This window comes from Euleptes europaea, chromosome 4 (genome assembly GCF_029931775.1).
Source record: "Euleptes europaea isolate rEulEur1 chromosome 4, rEulEur1.hap1, whole genome shotgun sequence".
Lineage (NCBI taxonomy): Eukaryota > Metazoa > Chordata > Lepidosauria > Squamata > Sphaerodactylidae > Euleptes > Euleptes europaea.
This window is the reverse complement of record NC_079315.1, coordinates 101,185,309-101,209,155: the sequence shown is the minus strand read 5'-3', so window position 1 is coordinate 101,209,155 and position 23,847 is coordinate 101,185,309. Positions and strand designations below refer to the sequence as shown.

The 23,847-nt window shown below is 43.0% G+C and overlaps 1 protein-coding gene across 1 annotated transcript in view; it reads right to left on the bottom strand.

The window, feature by feature from the left end:
- HCN1 (hyperpolarization activated cyclic nucleotide gated potassium channel 1) overlaps window positions 1-23,847 on the bottom strand; it is a 234,958-nt gene that overhangs the window by 48,691 nt on the left and 162,420 nt on the right. The window contains exon 5 of the mRNA XM_056848743.1: window positions 2,451-2,597. Within this exon, the coding sequence (XP_056704721.1) occupies window positions 2,451-2,597 (147 nt within the window). The remainder of the gene's footprint in view (window positions 1-2,450; window positions 2,598-23,847) is intronic.

Sequence of the window (23,847 nt, the reverse complement as noted above, 5' to 3'; positions counted from 1 at the left end):
GGAGGGGGGAAGGTGATTCTAAACTGCTTTGAGACTCCTTTCGGTAGAGAAAAGTGGTTTATAAATACCAACTCGTCTTCTTCTTACGAAGATCTATGGTGTGGCTGCTTGTCAGAATTAGGTCTCAGAGCAGCATTTTCTGGGCCCAGAGAGAAATCTCTAAAGTATGGCCCAGGTTTTAAAAAATTCAATTCATCAGTCAATATTTTTCAGATTTGCAACCTGTTCTACTACTAGGCTTTTTTGTGTGCATAACAACTGCATGTACATTCTCATTAGCACTTGATGTAGGCTTCACACTGAATACAGTGTCTGATGAGGGCTTTTTTTTTTTTCATTTGCAATGCTTTCACCAAGCACAAAAATGTACAACAAATGTAATCACAATATAATTGCACCAGAAACTGCAGTGACCTGCTAGAATTAATGCTGCATAATCATTTCCATTCTATTGTTCCCGATTCCAGCTGCCCACTTCTGGGCTGAAGCATTTTCTCTTTCAGTATCATCAGGCAATTGCTGGCTCACTTGTATTTTTCCAGGTGAAATTTGGGGAATAAAGCACAGCTGCTGATGTGTAGGAGAAATAAACCTTTGCGCCTAATAAACAATATCTTGAACACTTAGCTTGGGAAGATTAAACAGTTGCTGATTGTTGTACTATCGGGCATGCACGTTTCAGCATTTGAATCTACTACAGGTCTTATAACCAATGAGTGCGACACACTAATAGAAAATGTATGCATTCAATAAGAGAAGAAATTCTCTGATCATTAGTTGTGTAAGAAGCAAAAAACCACTGAGTTTGCTCAAGCTGCAAGGTTGGTGGATGAGTTGAGATGACTTAGTTGCACTTGATTCTCAGAACTCAGTGAGTAGGTTTGCCAGGTCCCTCTTCGCCACCAGTGGGAGTTTTTTGGGCTGGAGTCTGAGCAGGGTGGGTTTTGGGGAGGGGCGGGACTTCAATGCCATAGACTCCAATTGCCAAAGCGGCCATTTTCTCCAGGTGAACTGATCTCTATCGGCTGGAGATCAGTTGTAAGAGCAGGCGATCTCCAGCTAGTACCTGGAGGTTGGCAACCCTAGAAGCAAGAGAAGGGCAGCCAGAGATGGGGCAGGAGACTGTGAAATCTGGTGCTTCAACCCCTGGCCCAGGCTATGGCTCAAATTGTGGGGCGGGGCCAGGGAGTAGGGTTGGGGTGAACAGCAGGGGCAGGGAAGAGGAGGCACCACAACCAGGCTGGGGAGGAGAGGAAATGGAGCACTGTTCTGAGCTCAGGTGCCTGCAATGTTCTGGGAAAGAGTAGGAGGACCTAGCATGATGAAATCTCCCCCATCTTTCTTGTTCCGAGGCCTTGGGGGGATAGAATGGTGACATGGCTGAGGGCCAAAGAGTTGCACTGGCAAGAGAGGAACCTCACGCTGTTTATCAGAAGTAAAATGTTCTTGGGTTTATGGAAATAGTTGCATGATTCTTTGCATGATGGAGTGTCAGAGAAAAAGGGACATTTTATATGGTTTGGGCAATGAATGTTAAAATAATATCTTGTTGGAGGGATGGTTCTGTATCTGTAATGTAGGAGGCTGAAGGTGTTTTTAACTGCCCTACAAAATTTTATCTGTTTGAGTTTATGTCATGGACCTGGACTAAGCACAGATCTGATAGAATTAGGCAACAGCCCCATAAGCTTCCTCCCCACCCAAAACAAACTCACTGAAATGTCTCCCTCAAACTTAAAATCTGAAGTGGCATATTTGTTCAGAAAGCAGGATGGGAATTAGGAACAATATTGTGTGTGTGTGTTAAGTGACGTCAAGTCGCTTCCGACTCATGGCGACCCTATGAATGTCCTCCAAAATGTCCTATCTTTGACAGCCTTGCTCAGATCTTGCAAATTGAGGGCTGTGGCTTCCTTTATTGAATCAGTCCATCTGTTGTTGGGTCTTGTTGGAACAATATTAGTTTAATAAAAACTACACTGGTTAGGGTTGGTAGCTCCAGGATGGAAAAACCTGGAGATTTTGGGGGGTGGAACCCAAGGAGGGTGAGGTTTGGGGAGGGAAGGGACTTCAATGTGGTATAATGCCATGGAGTCCACCTTCTAAAGTATCTGTTTTATCCAGGGGAACTGATCTCTGTCGCCTGTGGATCAGTTGTAATCTCAGCAGATCTCCAGCTACCACCTGGAGGTTGGCAACTCTACCACGAGTACCTACGTAGTCATTCCTCCTATACTTCTCTTTACAGACGTTTTATATCCTGGATCTCTATTTTGTGTGGGTGTGTATGTGTGTGAATCAGTTTTCTAGAGCAATTGTTTTGAATAAGAAGCCTATTGATGGAATATGGAAGAACACATATAAACCAGTTGGATTTAGAAGCAATTGCTTAACCTTACAAAAAAATTCCCCAATCCCAAACCGTCATGCAATATTGTTGACTTTCTTACCTCCCTAAGTGGGTCGTTGAGCTCATTGAGAATGCTGTCCTCATCAAAGATCTTGCCCTGGTAACGGTGTTCATAATAATCATGGATCTTCTGACGCATGTCAGCAGGCAGTTTATGAAACGACATGTACTGTTCCACTTGTTTGTACTAGAAGGAGAAAACATAATAACATCAATGCATTTTTTATAAAAAAAAATGATGAGGCATATAAAGATTGTGCCTCCTCAGGACAATATGTAGTCTTCCTCATAACATAAGAAAAGCCATGCTGGATCAGACCAAGGTCCAGCAGTCTGTTCACACAGTGGCTAATCAGGTACCTTTAGGAAGCCCACAAACAAGATGACTGCAGCAGCACCATCCTGCCTGTGTTCCACTGCACCTGATATAATAGGCATGCTGCTCTGATCCTGGAGAGAATAGGTATGCATCATGACTAGTATCCATTTTACTAGTAGCCATGAATAGCCCTCTCCTCCATGAACATGTCCACTCCCCTCTTAAAGCTTTCCAAGTTGGCAGCCATCACCACATCCTGGGGCAGGGAGTTCCACAATTTAACTAGGCGTTGTGTGAAGGAATACCTCCTTTTATCTGTTTTGAATCTCTCCCCCTCCAGCTTCAGCAGATGACCCTGCGTTCTAGTATTATGAGAGAGGGAGAAAAGCTGCTCCCTGTCCACTCTCTCAATACCATGCTTAATTTTATACATCTCTATCATGTCTCCCCTTAACCGCCTTCTTTCCAAGCTAAACAGCCCTAAGTGTTTTAACCTCTCCACATAGGGCAATTGCTCTAGACCCCTGATCCTTTTGGTTGCTCTTTTCTGCACCTTCTCAAGCTCTGTAATATCATTTTTTTAGGTGTGGTGGTGACCAGAACTGTACTCAGTATTCCAAGTGTGGTCTCACCATTAATTTGTACAAGGGTAGTATGATAGCAGCAGTTTTATTCTCTATTGCTTGTCTAATTATGGCCAGCATGGAATTTGCCTTTTTCAAAGCATCACTTTACACTTGCTCACACTGAATCTCATCTGCCATTTTAATGCCCATTCCTCCAGTTTGGAGATCCTTTTGGAGCTCTTCACAGTTCAATTTTATTTTAACAATCCTAAATAATTTGGTGTCATCTGCAAATTTGGCCACCTCGCTGTTCACCTCCAACTCCAGGTCACTGATGAACAGGTTGAAAAGCACCAGTCCCAACACAGATCCCTGAGGGACCCCACTAATCACATCCCTCCATTGTGAGAACTGACCATTTCTTCCTACTCTGCTTCCTATTTTTCAGCCACCTCTCAATCCATAAGAGGACTTGCATATTTATGAAAACTTGCATATTTATGAAAATTATGGTGTACTCTCTGAGGTTGTCTAAAGTCTCTAGTCAAATAAAAATCAGTAGGTTCTTTGAGTTATAACAAACAATGTCAACCTCTATTATTTAAACTGTTTTTTTAAACTCTATTGTTTAAACTGTTGCTCAATTAACCATTTTTTATTTAATTCAGTGATTTATATTGTTCTTTCTTTCTCAGTGGTTGATTGATTACTTAAATCAATCCTGCCTCTTCAACAAGTTGCCCACATTTACATTATCTTTTTCAAAATATATGGCTTTAGGTAGTTCAAGGAATTACCAGTGGGCTTGTCAACATTATATTTTGCTAAGTTACCCCAGTACAAAATTATAGTATTAGAACTCCACCACACAATTGTATGCACTGGGGTTATTACAACTCCAAGAAGTATGTATTGCCATAGTTCCGCCTAAATGAACTATTGGTGTATTCTCTCATTTGATCTCTCTTACAGAATGCACTCTTGGCAAAAACCATTAATAGTTAATTGAAAATGCTGAAAGTCTTTCCAATTTTCTATGATTTATTGTTAAATCAGAGTTCCTTTGAATTTCACACATTTAATGTCTAATGCATAAGTACAGAAAAACTGACAGAAAGTCATTCTGCATTTTGTACTTCATTTCATTCCTGGTAATAAATCGACCTTCTTTTAGAAAATCCATAATCCTTGATGTATTCTGTCATATCTGAAAATAAATTGACTCAGATCTCTTATCATTAGACACCAATGATGACACAGTGGGAGCTGATTGTTCTCTGCATTTTGTTATTTGTTCATTTATCTTAGTACATTTTTATCTTACTGTCTTTCAGGAAGATAGGTGAAGTGGGGAAGATCTGCTTTACCAACTCTTTTTCTTGAGCTTCTTCAATAGGATCCAGCACGTGACATTTAAGTGAACTTGTGTTGGTGTTCATGTCCAGGCAGGTCTCATGACCTTCCCCCCCCCCCGAATAGTCCTTTTGGTGAATAAAGGGGACCCACCCCCTGCTTTTTCACCAGCAGAAACCCTACCAATATGGGACAAATTATTTTGAAAACTGGATGTTTGTGATCACTCTAAGTAATAGCCTGTCACAAATAATTTTCACCCTAGACATAATTTTCCTTCAGTGCTAAAAATGCATCTTCCTCCAAAACCCCATTTTACCTGTTGAAATAGTCAAATTATTTATTGATTGAGATAAACTTCTAAAATTACTTTAAGTATCAGATGAGTAGAATGTGATGGCACCTCTTCGAAGGACTGGTGGAGCATGATTCTAGAAATCTGATGCTGACAATGGACTGGCTATTGGCCACTGATGGCAACAAATAGACCATTCTTGTCTTAACGGGAGTACAGAATTGTACGGCAGTGGTGTAATCATTTTTTCCTCCATCTTCTCAATAGGCATGATGATGGAGACTAGCAGCAGGAATTGCGTGATTGCAGAGGTGGATGGTGAAGACACAAAAGCTGATGACAACATCTAGGTGAACATTCCCATTCATATGAACACATGAAACTGCCTTATACTGAATCAGACCCTTGGTCCATCAAAGTCAGTATTGTCTGCTCAGACCGGCAGCGGCTCTCCAGGGTCTCAGGCAAAGGTCTTTCACATCACCTACTTGCTTTGTCCCTTTAACTGGAGATGTCGGGGATTGAACCTGAGACCTTCTGCATGCCAAACAGAGGCTCTACCACTGAGCCACAGCCCCTTTCCATAGCCTTTTCCACATGAATGGTTTACAATGTTGATGCTGTCAAATGCTACGTTTTAATTTTGCCCACCATTTCCATTTAATAGCAGTGCACATCGGCACTAGAGTGCCTGAGCAAAAACACACACCACAAATAAGGGGTAAGTGAGGGGAGCATCCAGCATGATCATCAACAACGTCATGAATGATGTGATGTCCCCCACCAGAAAACACTGTTTTTTGGGAAAGCAGTGCAGACCGGATAAAAGTGATTTTGAAAACAGAAAACAACCTTGCAAAAGGAGGCGTGTGGACAAAAATAGTGGAATGCATTTCCATGTTTCACAGATCGACCACGTGGAAAATCCGGGTAAGCGATGCATGAGGAAGAGACCCATGCTGGGTGCCTCCTCCACTCAAGGCCCACCAGCAACTTTAAATAGGGTGAGCAGAAATGAAGGTGTTGCACTCTCTTTTCTCTCCCTTCCAGCGACAGCAAGAATAAATTGTTGGCAACCGTAATAATGCTATAGGGTGCTATTGTGTTCTCTTTCTCATTCCTGGGATCCTTCCACGACCTTTGTGGTTCCTAATGCTGACCATGCTATTAGATATAATATTTTCAAATGCAGCTCTGTTTAGTCCATGTCTGCAGAAAGAAACTATAGATTTCAGCCTACTGGGATTATGCTCCTAGAAGAAACTTTATCGTTGACATGATTAATTAAAAAAAAACCTCACCCAATGAAGATAGGTCATATGAAACTGCTAAAAAAACAAGCTCATTTCCTACTGCCTCAAAACACACCCTATAAACAGAAAACACAGTACAGCCATTTGCTGACTCATCCCTAATAAGATTTATTTTCAAAAGGGATTAAACCAAAAAGGTCATTATAAGGACGGTCATGATTTAGTCCTCAACACCAGATGTTATAAAAGAAGCACGTTTGTTGCCAGGATATTGCTGCCGATACTGCATTAATTGCTCAAGATGGATAGCTGACTGCTCTGGGTTTATACACATGAGCTATGTTTTCACAGTAAGATTTTTTGGGGGGGAGGGTGCCTAATTTAGAAAGGTGAACAAGTCACAAAAACATTATGTGTTACTACCAAGGTTATATAAATAAATGGCAGTGAAATAAACTGTCAGTTCCTACATCAATCTACCCCTACTCATGCCAAAATTAATAATGTACCAGTATCCTAATTTCAGAAATACCCCAGCAGCAGCAGCAGAAGAAGAAGAAGAGGAGGAGGAGGAGGAGTTGGGTTTTTATAAGCCAACTTTCTCTACCAGTTAAGGAAGAATCAAACCATCTTACAATCACCTTCCCTTCCCCTCCCCACAACAGACACCCTGTGAGGTAGCTGGGGCTGAGAGAGCTCGAAGAGAGCAGTGACTAGCCCAAGGTCACCCAGATGGCTTCATGTGGAGGAGTGGGGAATCAAACTCAGTTCTCCAGATCAGAGTCCACCGCTCCAAACCACTGCTCTTAACAACAACACCATGCTGACTCTCCACTACACCACGTAGGGCACTTAACCACTACATCACGTAATGCAGTGGCCCCAATCTGTGGGAACAGAGAACACTTCCCTTGAAGGTACTTAGAAGTAGCCACTGTGGAAAGACTGATCCAAGTCATGGCTCAAGTTCAGATTTCCAATTAGAGGAACCCACCTCAGAGGACTTTCAGTTCATGAATGAGCTAGAAATGGAATTCGAGGGGCCATTTCTTGCATATATCCTTCAAGAAAAGACTAGATTTTTAGCCTTTGAACATGGATCTTCATTCTTCTCAAGTGAAGAGTCTCAAATCCCAGTTACATCTGCTCCCCTAACACCCAGCTGCCTTTACATTCCTCATACGAAGAAGCAAACAGCACAATTGCTCAGTGATGCCACAATGCACAACTCCAACCAGCGATTAATTCCTTTAAATAATTCAAAACTTCAGTTAAAGGATGGGATTTAAGCTTATCCAGAATAGATAAGGACTCATTTGGGTGCTCCTCTTTATCAAACTAACACTGCTGTTATCCACAGCATCCAAATGGAGCAAAGGTAGGACCAGTATCTAATACTACCTAGCCATTTAGAAATTCTGCTACCTCCTTTGCTCTATCAAAGCTGCTGAACTATCCCCATTTGCTCCTTCTGCCTCCTGCTTCTTGCCTCTGACTTCCTCTAAGTCTTTTAAAGAGACAAAATCCATGATTTACATGGGCCAATATGACTGTTTACGTTTTTCTCTTTAAAAGGGAAACATGGCAGGAGTCTGGGTGAACAAGTATTTGTACTTATTCAGTTGATTTTTTGGTAACATTCACTTAAATTATGAATTATTTATTATTTCGTATCTCAAGAAGTACAGCCCATTGAAGAACAACCAGTTATCTTCTGGGGTAAAGAAAAAAATAATAGAAAATATAAAGAACAGTAAAAGTTTGTATCACTATCTGTAGGTGGTAATGCTATCTGCTATAGTCATGGCGATATTCTAACATTTGACTCCAAAGTTGTAATTTTGTTGTTGGTAAGACTATCACGTTCTTCTTGCCCAACACTTTGACCTTTACATCCTAACAGAGTTCATTGTATACTTTTTCAGCTTCATTGGTAGCACTTTAATACCGGAGTCTCCATTTAATTCCTTTGGTATAAGCCACACTTTTTCTGTACTTATCTATATTACTCTCTCCTGACGGATTACCAGCGCAGTCCAGAACAGAGCTTCACCCTTCTAAATCCATTAAAGTCTGAAGAGTATAACTCTGCTTATAACTGTGCTGTACAAGACCGAAGAGATTTAAATGCATATACTTCTGCAGGCTGCAATCCTAGCTTTAATTAATTGCCTCCCTATTAGCCTTCTCAGCAACCAGTTATTCAGTCCCCATATATTGATCCGCTGTCTTCTACCACACGTTTAAACACTTTTCCAAATGTTTATTTGTATGAATAGTCTCATCCCACACCTTCCTTAAGGCAAAAGGTAAATAAATAATAAAGGTAATCAGGCTTAGAATAGGTTTAGTAACTTTCATCAATGGATTTCTACGTGCTTCAACAGGCAGCAAGCCGGTTTCTGTAGGTATTAGAATGCCTCATTTAAAATGGTAATTTGAAACTGCTTAAACAGTTCTGTTCAAGGGCATTCAAGAAACTACTGGGAAAATCAAAAATCTCTGACTGAATCTGGACATCAGTCCGAGTCTGTTCACTCATAAAATACAATTTTGCTCACAATTTTGCTCACAATCAGGTAATTAGTGGAAGAAATAATCCTAGAGCCGAGTAAATGTTTTCTCAAAACCTGGAACAAATGTCAGTTTTCCAGCCTCAGTTTTCCTTTCAAAAAATATTTGTAACCCCTGAAAAACAAGAAGTGATAAAAGAAGAAGAAGAAGAGTTGGTTTTTATATGTCGACTTTCTCTAGCACTTAAGGGAGACTCAAACCGGCTTACAATCACCTTCCCTTCCCTTCCTCTCCCCACAACAGACACCCTGTGAGGTAGGTGGGGCTGAGAGAGTGTGACTAGCCCAAGGTCACCCAGCTGGCTTCATGAGTAGGAGTGGGGAAACCAACCCAGTTCACCAGATTAGCCTCCGCCGCTCATGTGGAGGAGTGGGGAATCAAATCCAGTTCTCCAGATCAGAATCCACTGCTCCAAACCACCACTCTTAACCACCACACCACGCTGGCTCTCATAAAACATATGAACCTCCCCCCGCAAGAACACAGCCTAAGTCGTACATATTATTTCATTCATTTGGTACAAGGGCACAGCGAGGGTGACATCAGCCGTTATTGCCGATTCATTTGATAGGTGTTACCTTTAGCTTCTTGCTTTCATCCTTCCAACACCAATTTTGTTTTCCCTCGGCACATTCTAGCTTTGCCCTCAGCCCCCTTCTTCTTCAAATCCATTAGCTGAGTGTGTACATGACATCCTAGCGCACAGTGCTGTTGACGTGATAACAGAATTTTATCTCAGGTAGGCTGCTGGGTTTCTTTTTTTTTTTTTTAAGCTGTAGTGATCTATTTCAATGGGCCAGGAAGGAATCTTTTGCAAACTCTTTTTTTCCTCCTGCTTCAATAAGCCACAGAGCTCTTCCATATGGATTTCTTCTGTTTCTCTAATTTCAATTGGTGTCTGCCACTTTCTGAGCGTGGTATACTTACGTTTTGTGTTTAATGTTTATTAACTTTTAGCATTTTTCTAGTATTTTAAAGTGTTCAAAAGTGCTTTACTGTATAACCTCAATAATCCATATAATGTAACCGCGTGCTAGGTCAGTATTATCTCTATGTAGCGGATGAAATTTGGAGGCTGACAGCACATTTCTGACCTTTAAGGGGAAAAGCCCTTAGGACGCCAGGAAGGTGCTGCGCTGGCATTGGGGCCCTCCACGCCGGCATCCGGGCTACTTACCTCCACGTCGCCATAAGTAGCCCCAATGCCGGCAGGGAGGGCCGGACGCTGGATGCTAGGTGCTGCTGCGTTAGCAACAGCACAGCCCCGGGATGCCGGCGGGGCCTTCTGCCAGCGTCCCACCAGCATAAAGGCCCATGCTGGCATCCTGGGCAGCAATGGAGAGATCCTTCACAGCAGGCTTTTCACTGACAGAGCAAGGCTTGTTTCACGAGCAGCCCATTCTGACAGGAAGGGCTGCGCTGGTGGCTGGAGGCAGCGCATCGGCACCACCTCCAAAGGAGGATTCACCCCCCCACCACCACTGAAGCCGGGAAGCTGCCCTTACTTCCAAGCCCTGTAGAACAATCGCTTCCCCCCCCCCACAACAGTCACCTTGTTAGGCAGTTCTGTGACTAGCCCAAGTCACCCAGCAGCCTTCATGTCGAGCAGTGGGGAACCAAACTAGATTAAAGTCTGCCGCTCAAGCGGAGAAGCACTGAAACAAATCCGGTTCTCCAGATTAGAGTCCTCTGCTCTTAATCACTACACTACGCTGGCTGTTCACAGACTGAGAGAAGGGTGTGTGCAATGGATTTCCAATTATAAGGAGGCTGGGGCTTTAATATACTGGGAAATTTCCAGTGGGCAGTTGTCCTGGAGGGCTGATGGTAGCCAGGAGCAAGCTGGGACAAGCTCCACTGAAACTGGTAGTGCAAGAACTTGACTAAGGTGGAAATGATAGGCAGGGGAGGAGGTGATGAATGAGCTTTCACTCATCATTACCACCACCTATCTTCCCATCCCCAAAAACCAAGCAGACACACATCAAAAGAGGTTCAGGGTCTTGTTTCAATGGGTAAAAAGGTGAATCCCCTCTAAATATTGTCGAAGGCTTTCACGGTCAGAGTTCATTGGTTCTTGTAGGTTATCCGGGCTGTGTAACCGTGGTCTTGGAATTTTCTTTCCTGACGTTTCGCCAGCAACTGTGGCAGGCATCTTCAGAGTAGTAACACTGAAGGACAGTGTCTCTCAGTGTCAAGGGTGTAGAAAGAGTAATATATAGTCAGAAAGGGGTTGGGTTCATTTCACGTGTGAACCTTCATTCACTTGTGAACCTTTTGAAAAAGAATGACCCCCCAGTTTTCACCCAAAAAGTTCTAAGAAGTGATTGTTCTCAAATAACCCTAGCTCCAGCCTCTGCAATTGCCCTGCACCAGCCCTCAGCACTTCCTTCCTGAACTAACTTAGGGGCAGTAAGTTCATCAAACTTCATCAGCATCACACAGTGTTCTGCTATGGCCTGATAATAGGGTTGCCAGTTCCAAGCTGGGAAATACCTGGATATTTTGGGGTTGGAGCCTGAAGAAGACAGGGTTTGGGGAAGGGAAGGACTTCAAAAGGGTATAATGCCATAGAGTCCATCTTCCAAAGTGGCCATTTTCTCCAGGTGAACTGATCTCTGTTGCTTGGAGATCAGTTGTAATAGCAGGAGATCTCCAGCCACCACCTGGAGGCTGGCAACCCTACTTGATACATGGCCAGATTTGTCGGGGGGGGGGCTATAAAGATTACAGGAAATAACAGATTCTTCTCAGGCATATGTGAGGTATCAACAAAAATGTGCCCAAGTGGATAGATATTGTGTCAGGTAAATTAATATCACCTGGAAAATATCTATGCAGCCCCCCTTGAATTGTGCTGGCCTGATGGGCTCAATTTGGTGTCTGGTATTTTTTGGAAACACTTTGTGATTTGATTATTTGAGATCTTGGGCATTCCTGTACACAAGACAGAGGCTAGCTAAGCTACTGCAAGCAGTTTTATGGACAGGAATCATCCATAATTCCTATCCCCCCTAAGTTTCTGCTGACATCTGTGGATGCTATTCCTCTTGAGCTTGCCATGCAGTGGGGGCTGAGATCTTCTGCTTAGTAAGACCACCTGGATTGCATGATTTACCTGACAATTATAAAAGAGTTTAGCTCAACCTTCAATTTGCTCCCAGTTTGGAAATGGGGAGAAGTAAGCTCTGCACAATCTCGTGCTGTGTTGAGCTTAGGTACGAACGTGTGCTTTAGAACTATGTGTCGGTGGGTTGGCTCTGAAGACTCTCATTCACTAAGCGAAGAACCATTATTCAATGGAGAGATCCTTCACAGCAGGCTTTTCACTGACAGAGCAAGGCTTGTTTCAAGAGCAGCCCATTCTGACAGGAAGGGCTGCACTGGTGGCTGGAGGCAGCGAATCAGCACCACCTCCAAAGGAGGATTCATCCCCCCACCACTGAAGCTGGGAAGCTGCCCTTACTTCCAAGCCCAGTAGAACCGCTCCATAGCTTTCCACAGGGCTACGCCACCTAAAAAGGTGTTGTAAATGCAAATAAGCACAAAGCGGGTGTTTCCGGCCTGAAGGAGGGGGTTAGGAAGCCATCTAAAGGTTGCTCCGCCCCAGAACACCTCCAGAATGCCCCCTAGGACGACAGTGCATGGATGTGTGCTGTTTGGATGGCAGCGGGAGGCTGAGCCAGCGCAAGTGGCCTGGGTGCCAGTGGCCTGGGCCCTTCCGCGTCTCCTAACAACTTTCACCCTCCCAGGTCAGGAATGGGTTGTTAGTGGAAGGGTTTTCTTGGATCCAGTCCTAGGTGTTCATGGTACAGACTCCCAATTGACGCCTTCTTGCATTGCTTCTTTTTACCAATTAAATTTGTGACTCCCTCTTTATATCTAGTTAACCAAATGTTTATTGAGCAAATGCAATTAACCAGAGTTTCATAGGACTCTCGAGGCCAATGTAGCATCTCTAGGCGAGTTTTAGAGTAGAAATAACAGTCTGTTTGCCCGAAGGAGAGCACAATACTATTGCACCAAAATGCTTATATGTCCTCTTTGAAGAGATGGATCATGTTCTTACAAAGAGAAGAGATACTTTTGGCATTAATTCTTTTCAACTTCAGCCTTTATTTTATCCAATAAATGAATCCATTGACTTCAAGAGAAGCATTTGTCGACGTTTTGTTTTACTTTGTATTAAAGTACTATAAAAACCTGAATACGAAGAACATGAATTTATTTTAGGAAGATTCACTCAAACTTAATTAATTTCTCAATCACTGAAAATTAAAGGAACAATAATTAGAAGTTTTTTATGGTACAATAATTGAGATGAAATGTTTTATTACCTAGTGAAAATTAAATGACAGTAAAAAGATCCTTTGGAAACAAGAAAACACTGCTTGGAGGGTAATTAATGCATGTATTCTGGGAGGATGAATGAAGAGACATGACAAGGAGACAAATAGAAGACAGTGTACAGACATGAGAGCCAGCATGAAGTAGTGGTTAAGAGCGGTGGTTTGGAGTGGTGAACTCTAATCTGGAGAACCGGGTTGGATTCCCCACTCCTCCACATGAGTGGCGGAGGCTAATCTGGTGAACTGGATCTGTTTCCCCACTCCTACACATGAAGCCAGCTGGGTGACCTTGGGCTAGTCACAGCTCTGTTAGAGCTCTCTCAGCCCCACCTACCTCACAGGGTATCTATTGTAAGGAGGGGAAGGGAATGTGAGCCAGTTTGATTCTACCTTAAGTGGTAGAGAAAGTCGGCATATAAAAACCAACTCTTCTTCTTAAAAAAACCACATTTCCCTGTTATTGTCATTAAACCAGGGTACTGTAATTCATCCACAATTAACATGACTTCAACAAATGCAAGAATTAAAATGTCTATAGCCTACAACTCTTGAAAGGCCCATACAAAAATTCCCCAGTAAATTACAGTATCTAAAACCAGAGTAAAACATTTAAAAATTAACATCTAAAAGCCAATAACGAAAACAATTAGACCCAAACCCAAAACCTCCCTTTCCAAGAGCTCAGGAATAGGCAGATTTTCACCTATCTGAAGATGCAAAAGAAGCTTCCATTCTGACAACACAGTTCCCCATCAACCAGCAAGATCTAAAGCTTTTCTAAGTTTTTAAAGTTGATCTGGCCTGATTGGCAGAATTCTATAATTCAGGGGCCATCACAGAGAAAGCTCTGCTTTTGACTGAAATTGATGATACCTGGCATAGGACTTCATTGGTTGATTGCAAAGCCTCAAGGCAACACAGTAGGGAATGTATTCCGTAAGTTATCCAATCTGGGGGGTTGTATTGGATTTGCATGCAGAAAATTATTTAATGGTGATAAGAGAGTGAATCTTTATAGAACTCCATAATTTCTCTCGGTTATCCTCTTCCACTCTATCCCAGGCTTCAAGCCTGCACTGATAATTCCCAAACAATTAGTGCATAGTAACAGGTAATGCTGAAGGCAGTAAATAACTTGGTTGTGAGAAACCATCACATGGACAGGTGCTGGTGCTTGTATACAATCAGGCTGCAGCAACTTTAAATTTTTTTAGAAAAGCTTTAGATCTTGCTGGTTGCTGGGCAACTGTGTAGACGTGTGACCAGCAATTCACTCCACAGAGTGACATCTCAAGAGGACTGTTGCAACTACCAGTCTTCAAGGAACCTATCTTTGCTTTGCAAAAAATCAAAGTTTGCAATGTGAAGAACTGCTTAAATTGGAATAAACCTCCTTAGTGCAGACACACATCCTTCAGCCTATGGTAGGACACCAAAAGCAGAAGGGTCTATGTGACTGCTCCTCCACAAATCCAAAATTACTGTTAATTCATCATCTTTATGGCCAAATGTCAATGCCTGGCTGTACAGGGTTGCTAGGTTTGGGAAATACCTGGAGAATTTGGGGGTGGAGCCTGAGGAAGGTAGGGTTTGGAGAGAAAAGGGGCTTCAATGCCAAAGAGCCTAATTGCCAAAGCAGCCATTTAATCCAGGGGAAGTGATCTCCGTTGCCTGGAGATCAGTTGTTAATAGCGGGAGATCTCCAGCCACCACCCTGCTGTGCAATGAAGCCAGAGGGCTTAGCCAACACGGACTTCCCCTATACCTTGCCACCTCCAAATGATTGTGTGACCCAACTATTAATAATAATGGATAGACCAGACTTTGGATACACTTGACCACTGCTCCATTACAGTTCTAAAGGAGAGAAAGACATTTCCCTCCTCAAACTCTACTCTGGATAAATACTCTACTTCTTCTCCTTGTGCAATTTAAGAGAGGGAAGGAAAGTGGCAGGGTTTAGCCCCGTCTCATCAGATCTCGAAAGCTAAGCAGGGTTGATACTTGAAAGAGGAAGGAGAAGAAGGAGGTGAAGGAGAAGATGGTGGTGGTGGAGGAAGACACATGAACACATGAAGCTGCCTTATACTGAATCAGACCCTTGGTCTATCAAAGTCAGTATTGTCTACTCAGACCAGCAGCGGCTCTCCAAGGTTTCAGGAAGGGGTCTTTCACATCACCTACCTGCCTAGTCCCTTCAGGGGATTGAACCTGGGACCCTCTGCATGCCAAGCAGATGCTCCACCACTGAGCCACAGCCCCTCCCAATAGGCTATGGCAAAGGCAAGCCACCTCTGCTTCCCACTTGCCTTGAAAGCCCCTTGCTGGGGTTGGCATAAATTGGCTGCAACTTGACAATCCCTTTGAACACATACACGGTTTAAGAGACAGCATAAATAAGGAGTCTTAGAGTGCTTGCCAACTGCGATACAAGCCAAACAGCCATTCTGAGCAGCGGTGAAGGAGAACACACATTAACTACACACAGGCTACCATGCCATTTCTCCCTATTGATTAGGCTTCAGCCCCTCGGTGGGACAACTTCAATTGCTACAATTATTCGACTGAGAGTGGCATGCAATGTAATTACGGCTGATTCTTAGACTGAATCATTGCAATAGGTTTACTGGGCAAATCAAGTGAAGCAGTACCATAGAAGCCAAACCACTGTGGTTAAGAGAATAGTCGCGCAGTTTAATCATGAGAAAGTATATTGTTTAAATACAAAGCTCATGCAAAATAACAGGCTGGGATCTAAACCCTACAGTTATTGCCTTCGATGGTACTAAACAGACGGAAAGCTCCACTAGCATCACTGGGTCTCTACAACTTTAAATTTAAGTACTCTGGTTCACTTAATTTGTATATAGGTGGCCAAATCAGTGGGAAGTTCTACCTATGGTAGGAAAACAAAAGTGAAGTTAGTCTGATCAGAGTTTCCATTCAGACAAAAAGCAATATCCCTTAAGTAAGATTTCAAAACGATTCTGCCTCCCAAGAACAACTGTGTTACATAAACCGAAGAGGGAATATGGGGAGGGCTACTTTCTTTAAAGTGTATCTTAAAGTTACTGTCTCAGTACTTTGACACTGTTGTTTAGGAGGGTTCGACTTTAGGCCACAAGATTCTTCATTCTAAAATGGAATGACTTGTATCTTATGGTTCTTTCAATGACTGGCACGTTATTTTGATTCAAATAGCCAGCATGGTGTAGTGGTTAATAAAATGTTATTATAAGAATGGTCCACACATCTGTATTCTTAAATGTCCCTACTTCTTTGGAGAGCCAGCATGGTATAGTGGTTAAGAGCGGTGGTTTGGAGAGGTGGAGTCTGATCTGGAGAACCAGGTTTGATTCCCCACTCCTCCACATGAGTGGCGGAGGCTAATCTGGTGAACTGGGTTGGTTTCCCCACTCCTACCCATAAAGCCAGCTGGGTGACTTTGGGCTAGTCACACTCTCTCAGCCTTACCCTCCTCACAGGGTGTCTGTTGTGGGGAGGGGAAGGGAAGGCGATTGTAAGCCGGTTTGATTCTGCCTTAAAAAAGGTAAAGGTCCCCTGTGCCGGTTTGATTCTGCCGTAAGTGGTAGAGAAAGTCGGCATATAAAAACCAACTCCCTCCTGCTCTTCCTCCTCTTCTTCTTCTTCCTCCTCCTCCTCCTCCTCCTCCCAATATATCACCCCCATGAGTCCTCCCTCAAAGGTCAAAGCAGTGCTGGAAAAGGAATCGCCACTCCCCCTATTCCTGCAGAAACCAAGACTTGAGGGCTGACAATACTATGGTGGTTGCCTAGCAATGGCTACTGAGGGCATTCATTTCTTAAAGTTCTAGGTGTTGCCTCTATTATCTCAGGGGTGGTGGTGTTAACCTGCAATGTATTTTTTTTTAGGTTTCAGATTTTTCTGTAAACCTCAGTCTTTTCTCAGGTTTGTAGAAATATTTGTCTTGTCAGTTCATGGCTCTAGTACCTGGATTTAAGCATCCACAGATGGGAACATCTTAATAATTAGATACACTGATAATTTAGGAAAACCAGATAAAATTCTGTTATGTTTCTTTACAATAATACGTATACATATTAATGTCTCCCTTTTTCTTAAACATAAGCTTTCAGCAGGGATGTTATGCTTCAATATACCATGAATATTTATACTGCAAATACTGTTTTGTTGCCTCATATGGTGTTAACAACACTGGGAAACTTTGATTTTGCTTTGTAGGATAGAAAGCCTATTCTCCAGGAAGCATAAATTAATTAACTGCTCCCAGCAGTAGATCACTGCAACACAGCACATGGAAGATCAGCCTAATGGTTGGAATAATAAAGTATAACCATAAAATATGACCCTAGTAATATGGGTCATAAAGCTGTGTGTGCATCCAGAGAGGAAAAGGCAGGAGGAATAAAGGGAGATTTCCCACCAGTCTTTCAGCCTATTAAATAAAATAAGACTGTTGATAGGAAGGAATAGAAGACTGGTTCACATATACAGGTTCATGATTTGAAGACAAGTGATAATTTGTACATCAGGGTCATACAGTGCACTTTGCTCACCTGGAGAATTAGTTAGCTCTAACTTTTTTTTTTGAAAAAATATTCTATGACACAGCAGCTTTGCTTGAAATATCTGGAATTTGATATATGAAGAGGAACACATTTTTTAAAAAGGCACTCCCCCCAAAAAATGTGTGTGTAAAGTGCAGTCAAGTCGCAGCTGACTTATGGCAACCCCAGCAAGGGGCTTTCAAGGCAAGTGATTAAGCAGAGGTGGTTTGCTTTTTCCGGAATTGCCTATTTGGCTTCAGCTTTCTCCTCAGGTTTGTGCATTTGGTAGACCTGAACTGGAAATTTACCGAAATGGCTAATTTAGGGTTTATTTTCGGTTTGGGTTTATCGATACCCACACACCTACTGCCAGGATAACAGGACTGATGTAGTGTTGTTTTTGTCCATTGCATGGGTGATTTCTAGGATTACCAGGTCCCTCTTCGCCACTGGCGGGAGGTTTTTGGGACAGAGCCTGAGGAGGGCTATGGAAGAGGGCAGGGTTTGGGCAGGGGAGGGACTTCAATGCCAATGCTTAGCTTCCAAGATCTGATGAGATTGGGCAGGTCTGGGCTATCCAGATGAAGGCATAACCATCTGTAGGTACACTTTAATTAAGGTGTGAAACACCCTCATCCTTCTGCTTAACAAGGATGAACTATAGGACTAGATGATCCATTGTTCCAATGCAGTTCAGTAGTTTTAACATGGAAGCTAACATATAATTTTTGGTGTCATGGATAGATCTCTTCGATTGTTTCTCTATGTCTGCTCATAGCAGAGTGATTATCATTATCAGCTTGTTAAAGTATCTGTCAAATTCCATTCCGCAGCATAAGAAAAACAAAACAAAAAAATCATAGTTAAAGGGACAGAAAAAGATAATAATAGTGCCACTCTTCCTTAGCACGTTTCGAAATTATCTAGGCTTCAAGAGAACTAAAATGTGTCATAAAGTATAAATGCATTCCCAAGCCTCCTTTTATCACAAAAATCTTAATAATTTGCCTGGGGATTTTCTATCCTTTTTTGTTGTCAAGAGAGAAAATAAGAAAGAAAATAAGCCTATTTTTAACATGCAGAAATGTGCTGACAGAATAGGGAGCAAAAACCTGCTATTTGAAACAACCATTTATCCAGTTTGCACAAGAGAATAAACCTTATCAGAGATGTGCATGATGCTCATTAATTGACCCTTGCAACACATTACTGTACCTTTGGATCCATTTTCAGGTCCATAAAGGACACAGGACGAAAAAGGAAAAGATGATCGCTGATGACGTATGGCATGGTCATCACCTACCACTTTAACAGTAGAATTCTAAACAGAATTACTCTCCATTGTGGAGTACCAGCATGGTGTGGTGGTTAAGAGTGGCGGACTCTAATCTGGAGAACCCGGCTCCATTCCCACTCCTCCACATGAAGCCTGCTGGATGACCTTGAGCCAGTCACAGTTCTCTCAGAACTCTCTCAGCCCATGTGGAGGTTGGCAATTGCAAACCACCTCTGAATTAGGGTTGCCAGGTGCCTGGCAGAAAAACGTGCATGCACACGTGCATACCGCGCGCGGCACTTCCGGTTTAGAACTGGAAGTTCCGCCTCACGAGGGGCCTTATACCTCTTAGTTTGAGTGGTAAATGGGCCGCTTTACCAGGCTTGCTTTCCCCACCCACCCCCTCTCCCGCGCGATCCTGGCCCTGGCGGGGGCCAGGCTCACCTTCCTTGCCTCCCCCCCACCACTCTCCCAGGCACAGTCAGGCTGCCGCTTTCTTCCCCTCCCCCCTCCTCATGCAGGCCAGGTCTACTCATTGGTTTCTATGCACATAGAAACCAATGAGTAGACCTGGCCTCTGTGGGGGGGGGGGCGGTCTCAGTCGGGAGGCCAGGTCTACTGCCATGCAAACCAATGGGTAGACCTGGCCTCCGAGGGGGGAAAAACTCATCTCCATCTGGAGGCTAGGTCTACCCATTGGTTTGCATGACAGTAGACCTGGCCTCCCAACTGAGACCCATGGAGGCCAGGTCTACCCATTGGTTTTTATATAAACCAAAGGGTAGACCTGGCCTCCATGACGGGGGAAGCTTCCCAATGGGGACTCCCCCAAGGAGGCCACCCATCTTCGGCCTGACCAAGAGACATCGATGTTCAATCTGCCCCTCCTCACAAATGAGTTCGACACCCCTGCTCTATGGGGTCACCCTAAGTCAGCTGTGACTTGGTGGCAAACACACACACACACACATACACACACACACATAAGTCCATTAAAGTCAATGGGCTTAGAATGGTGTAACTCTGCTGAGAAGGATACTACATGTGCACTGAATGACTGCACTTGCAGCCTCCTGGCAGAGCAAACAGAGATCCTCCTTGCAGTTCCTGAGTTGTTTCAGTTGCTGAAAATGTGGGGTAGGAGCCCCTCCTCTCTATATCATGGTCCAGTTCAAAATTGGGCCTGCCTGAGCTTTTTATACAGGAGCTTGCAGCTACAGTATAACTGCTGTAAATTCCCATGGTGAACTCATGTAAAAGGTAATGCATAGTTTGTAGGGTTTCCAGCTCTGGATTGGGAAAAACCTGGAGATTGGGGGGCGGAGCCTGATGAAGGTGGGGTTTGGAGATGGTAGGGACTTCAATGCCATAGAGTCTAATTGCCAATTGCAGCCATTTTCTCCTGGGGAACTGATCTCTGTCGCCTGGAGATCAGTTGTAACAGCAGGAGATCTCCAGCTAGCAGCTGGAGGTTGGCAACTCTAATAGTGTGGTTCTTAGCCCCCTTTTCCCTTCTCCCCCTCCTTTTCTGCCTTGCTCAACATGTAAAATGTAGTTTGACAGACTTTAACAGCTTGATCTCTACTTTGTGACGTTTTAGTTGATCCTAAGAAAAATACTGCTTTACTGTTACTTCTGGATTTTTTTTTCTCAGTATGAAATTCAAGCTTGCAGACTCAACTTGTTTTGTGTGTGTGTGCTCAATTCAAACTCTGACTCATTCGTTAAATGTAAACGAATCACAGGTCTGAGTGAGTCAGGGATGTTCTCCTAGGATAAACGATAATATAAATTTCTTGTCACAAGAAATAATACCTACTGCTTTAGCTAGACTTTCCTTACATTTTCCTTTCCTTGCATCTGCTGTTGGGGAGTGCTATGATAAAACTATCATTCTTAATAAAATGGGGTTTTAAAAATCTATTAATTTTCAACTTAGTGGTATAGTCGTTCTTTATGGGTCCCAACATGATGTCCCAACTGCCCTGTTCTTCAAAAAATGGATGCTCCTGGAGTAGCGACAGAAATTTGGCTTAAAGCAAAATTCATAATTTATGTGAAGGTTCCTTAGGTGAAGAAGCTAAGGAATTTTAAGGGACCCTCAAAGTGTTTCACTAATGTTAATGGGTTTTCTTAGAGAGGGTTCCACATATTCCTTGGTTGTTACAGGGTTTTACCCAACATAAGAGTGAATTTGGAGGTCTTTCTTAAGACAAACAGCTAAGAAATTTGGAGAGAAACAAGAAGAGTTTTGATAAGACCGTAGAGTCCACCTTTTCCAAGATGCACAATGCAAGGGAATGAACAATTTTCAATCAACCATATATAGGGTTGCCAACTGCTAGGTAGTAACAGGAGATCTCCTGCTAATACAACTGATCTCCAGCTGAAAGAGATCAGATCACCTGGAGAAAAATGGCAGCTTTGGCAATTGAACTCTATGGCATTGAAGTCCCTCCCCTCCCAAACTCCACCCTTCTCAGGCTCCGCCCCCAAAATCTCCCACTGATGGCGAAGAGGGACCTGGCAACCCTAACCATATATCATTGTCATTAGGGTTTAATTTGAGCCCTGCAGCTCAGCCCTGCAGCTTGCTTTGAATACCAGGAGCTAACTTTAAAATATATGAATTATAGTTAAGAACATCTTAACACATGTATCAGGCACTTCTTTCGTCACTCTGTATCTACAGCCAACTACTGGAATAATGAAGTGGAGTTTCCATGCTGGAGTCTCCCCATTATTTCCCCAGAAATTTACCATGGAGGTGCTGTCATCCCAGCCAAATAATGCCACCCCTTCAATGAGTTTGTTTCAGGGATTTTTAACCCACATTTCTGTCAAAGGCCCTCAAGGTGGATGATCTAAACTACCGTATCACACTAAAAACAACATTAAAAGAACAGTAAACATAACTCTATATTTCTGATACCCTGACCTGGATGGGCCACGCTAGCCTGATCTCATTAGATCTCGGAAGCTAAGCAGGGTCAGTCCTGGTTAGAACTTGGATGGGAGACCACCAAGGGTTGCAAGCAATTGCAAACCACCCCTGAATGTGTCTTGCCTTGAAAACCCTATGGGTCACCATAAGTTGACAATGGCTTGATGGCAAAAAAAAAAATAAAAAATACTGGTGACTGACTGATATATCCACCTTAATAGGTACTAATTTAAGAAGGCTTCTTCTAAATAATTGTGCCTTGCAGTGATCTGGAAATACTAAAACCCTCCTTCCCAAAATCCTCAAAAAGGCCATTTCACAAGAGAGAAGATAAAGCAAAGGATTTGGTTAAGTGGATGGTGTTCATTTTTGCTTACAAATTGGTATCCAAAACAGGCCTTGACAGGGGAGACTTCCGGTGGTGCTGCTGGGCAGAGCACTCCATTTCCCCAGGCTGTCCTGGGAGAAATCCAAGTTTGCGTTATTTCTGGGGTACATAGATACCCCAATCCGACCCTTGCAAGTGGGTTGGAAAGCAGGAATTCCCTGCAGCCCGCAAACGCGGTTTGACCTCCTAGGTACTCTGAGGGGGCTTTTTAAGCCCCTCGGAGTCCTGGACGCTGGTCCTGCGAGGGCACTAGGGAAGGACATCGCCAAAACGCAACTTAGGCATCAAGCTCTACCCTCCACCACCTTAATACCAACATAAGGACTACATAAAGAAAAGAACCTCACCTCTTGACACCCAAGTGAGTACAAAAGAACTCTTCGTCTACTTACTGGAAACTTGAACAGACGGGGGGCTGATAAGAATATTTCTGGGACCCCCATTCCTCCTTAATCTGAACTGAAAAAGTTTGATCTGAGTTAGCCATCGGGATTAGCGACAGGAGCCTTATCAATCAGATCAGCCTAAACCATAATAAAGAGTCGGAAGGATACCTTTTGATTGACAAGAACTATCACCAATGGGTCCAAGGGAAGGGGAGGGTGATTTTTCTTCCTGATTTTCCGGCGAAGAATATCCTGCCACGTTTGCAGTAAGGGAGCGCCTGGAACGGAAGACCCTCTATAACAACCTATCTATCATCGGAACTAAAATAACAGGAAGTAGTTGTAGGACCGATTACGCGTCGCACTCGAGTTACTTGGAAATCATTCCTGAAGGAACGACCATCGAGAAGAGGCGGTAGAAGGTCCATAGCACTAGCAACTTCCTGTATACTTCCTGATCAGCCCGACCTAGAGCGACCGAAAAAACTCACTGGTATTTCAAAACTTTAAAACGCAATTCTAGAGCCAATTTCGACTCTTTTCAACCCGAAAAAATTATAAGGCTGATGTTTGAATTATTATCTTTTAATTAGAACTTTAAAGGCCCTGTCTGTGGACATGTATTTTACCAGCTTCTTTTGGCTTAATACATAGCCCTGCTCCTATGAAATCAAAGGGAATTTTACAGAATTCAAACATGGAAAAAAAATACAGGACATGCTTGCTAAACATTCTGAGGCGACAATTAAACAATTAAAACAGATTTCAACACAGATGGCTCAACTGATTTCAATGATGACGACTCTTGACCAATCATCACAGGTAGGCAATCAGAAGTTGGATCTGGTTATAGAAGACATAAAAGTCTTGAAAATTCAAACGATGACCACAAATACAGACATACAAGCAATGGACTCTTCTGCCCAAAAAGTCTTGGAAGAATACAAGGATACAAAGAAGAAGACAGATGTTCAAGAAAGCAACCAGCCGGCGATAAAGAGATCAGACATACAAGAAATAGACTTTTCATTTAAAAAAGTCATGGAACGACGTGTGGATATAAGGAAGAAGAGAGCAGGTCAAGGAATACAGATTGAAGCCACGATGGAGATGAAGCCCAGAAAGAGTTATTTTTGGATACGTATCCTGTCTGAGGAAATGAGAGAGAACAAAGAAATCCTGTT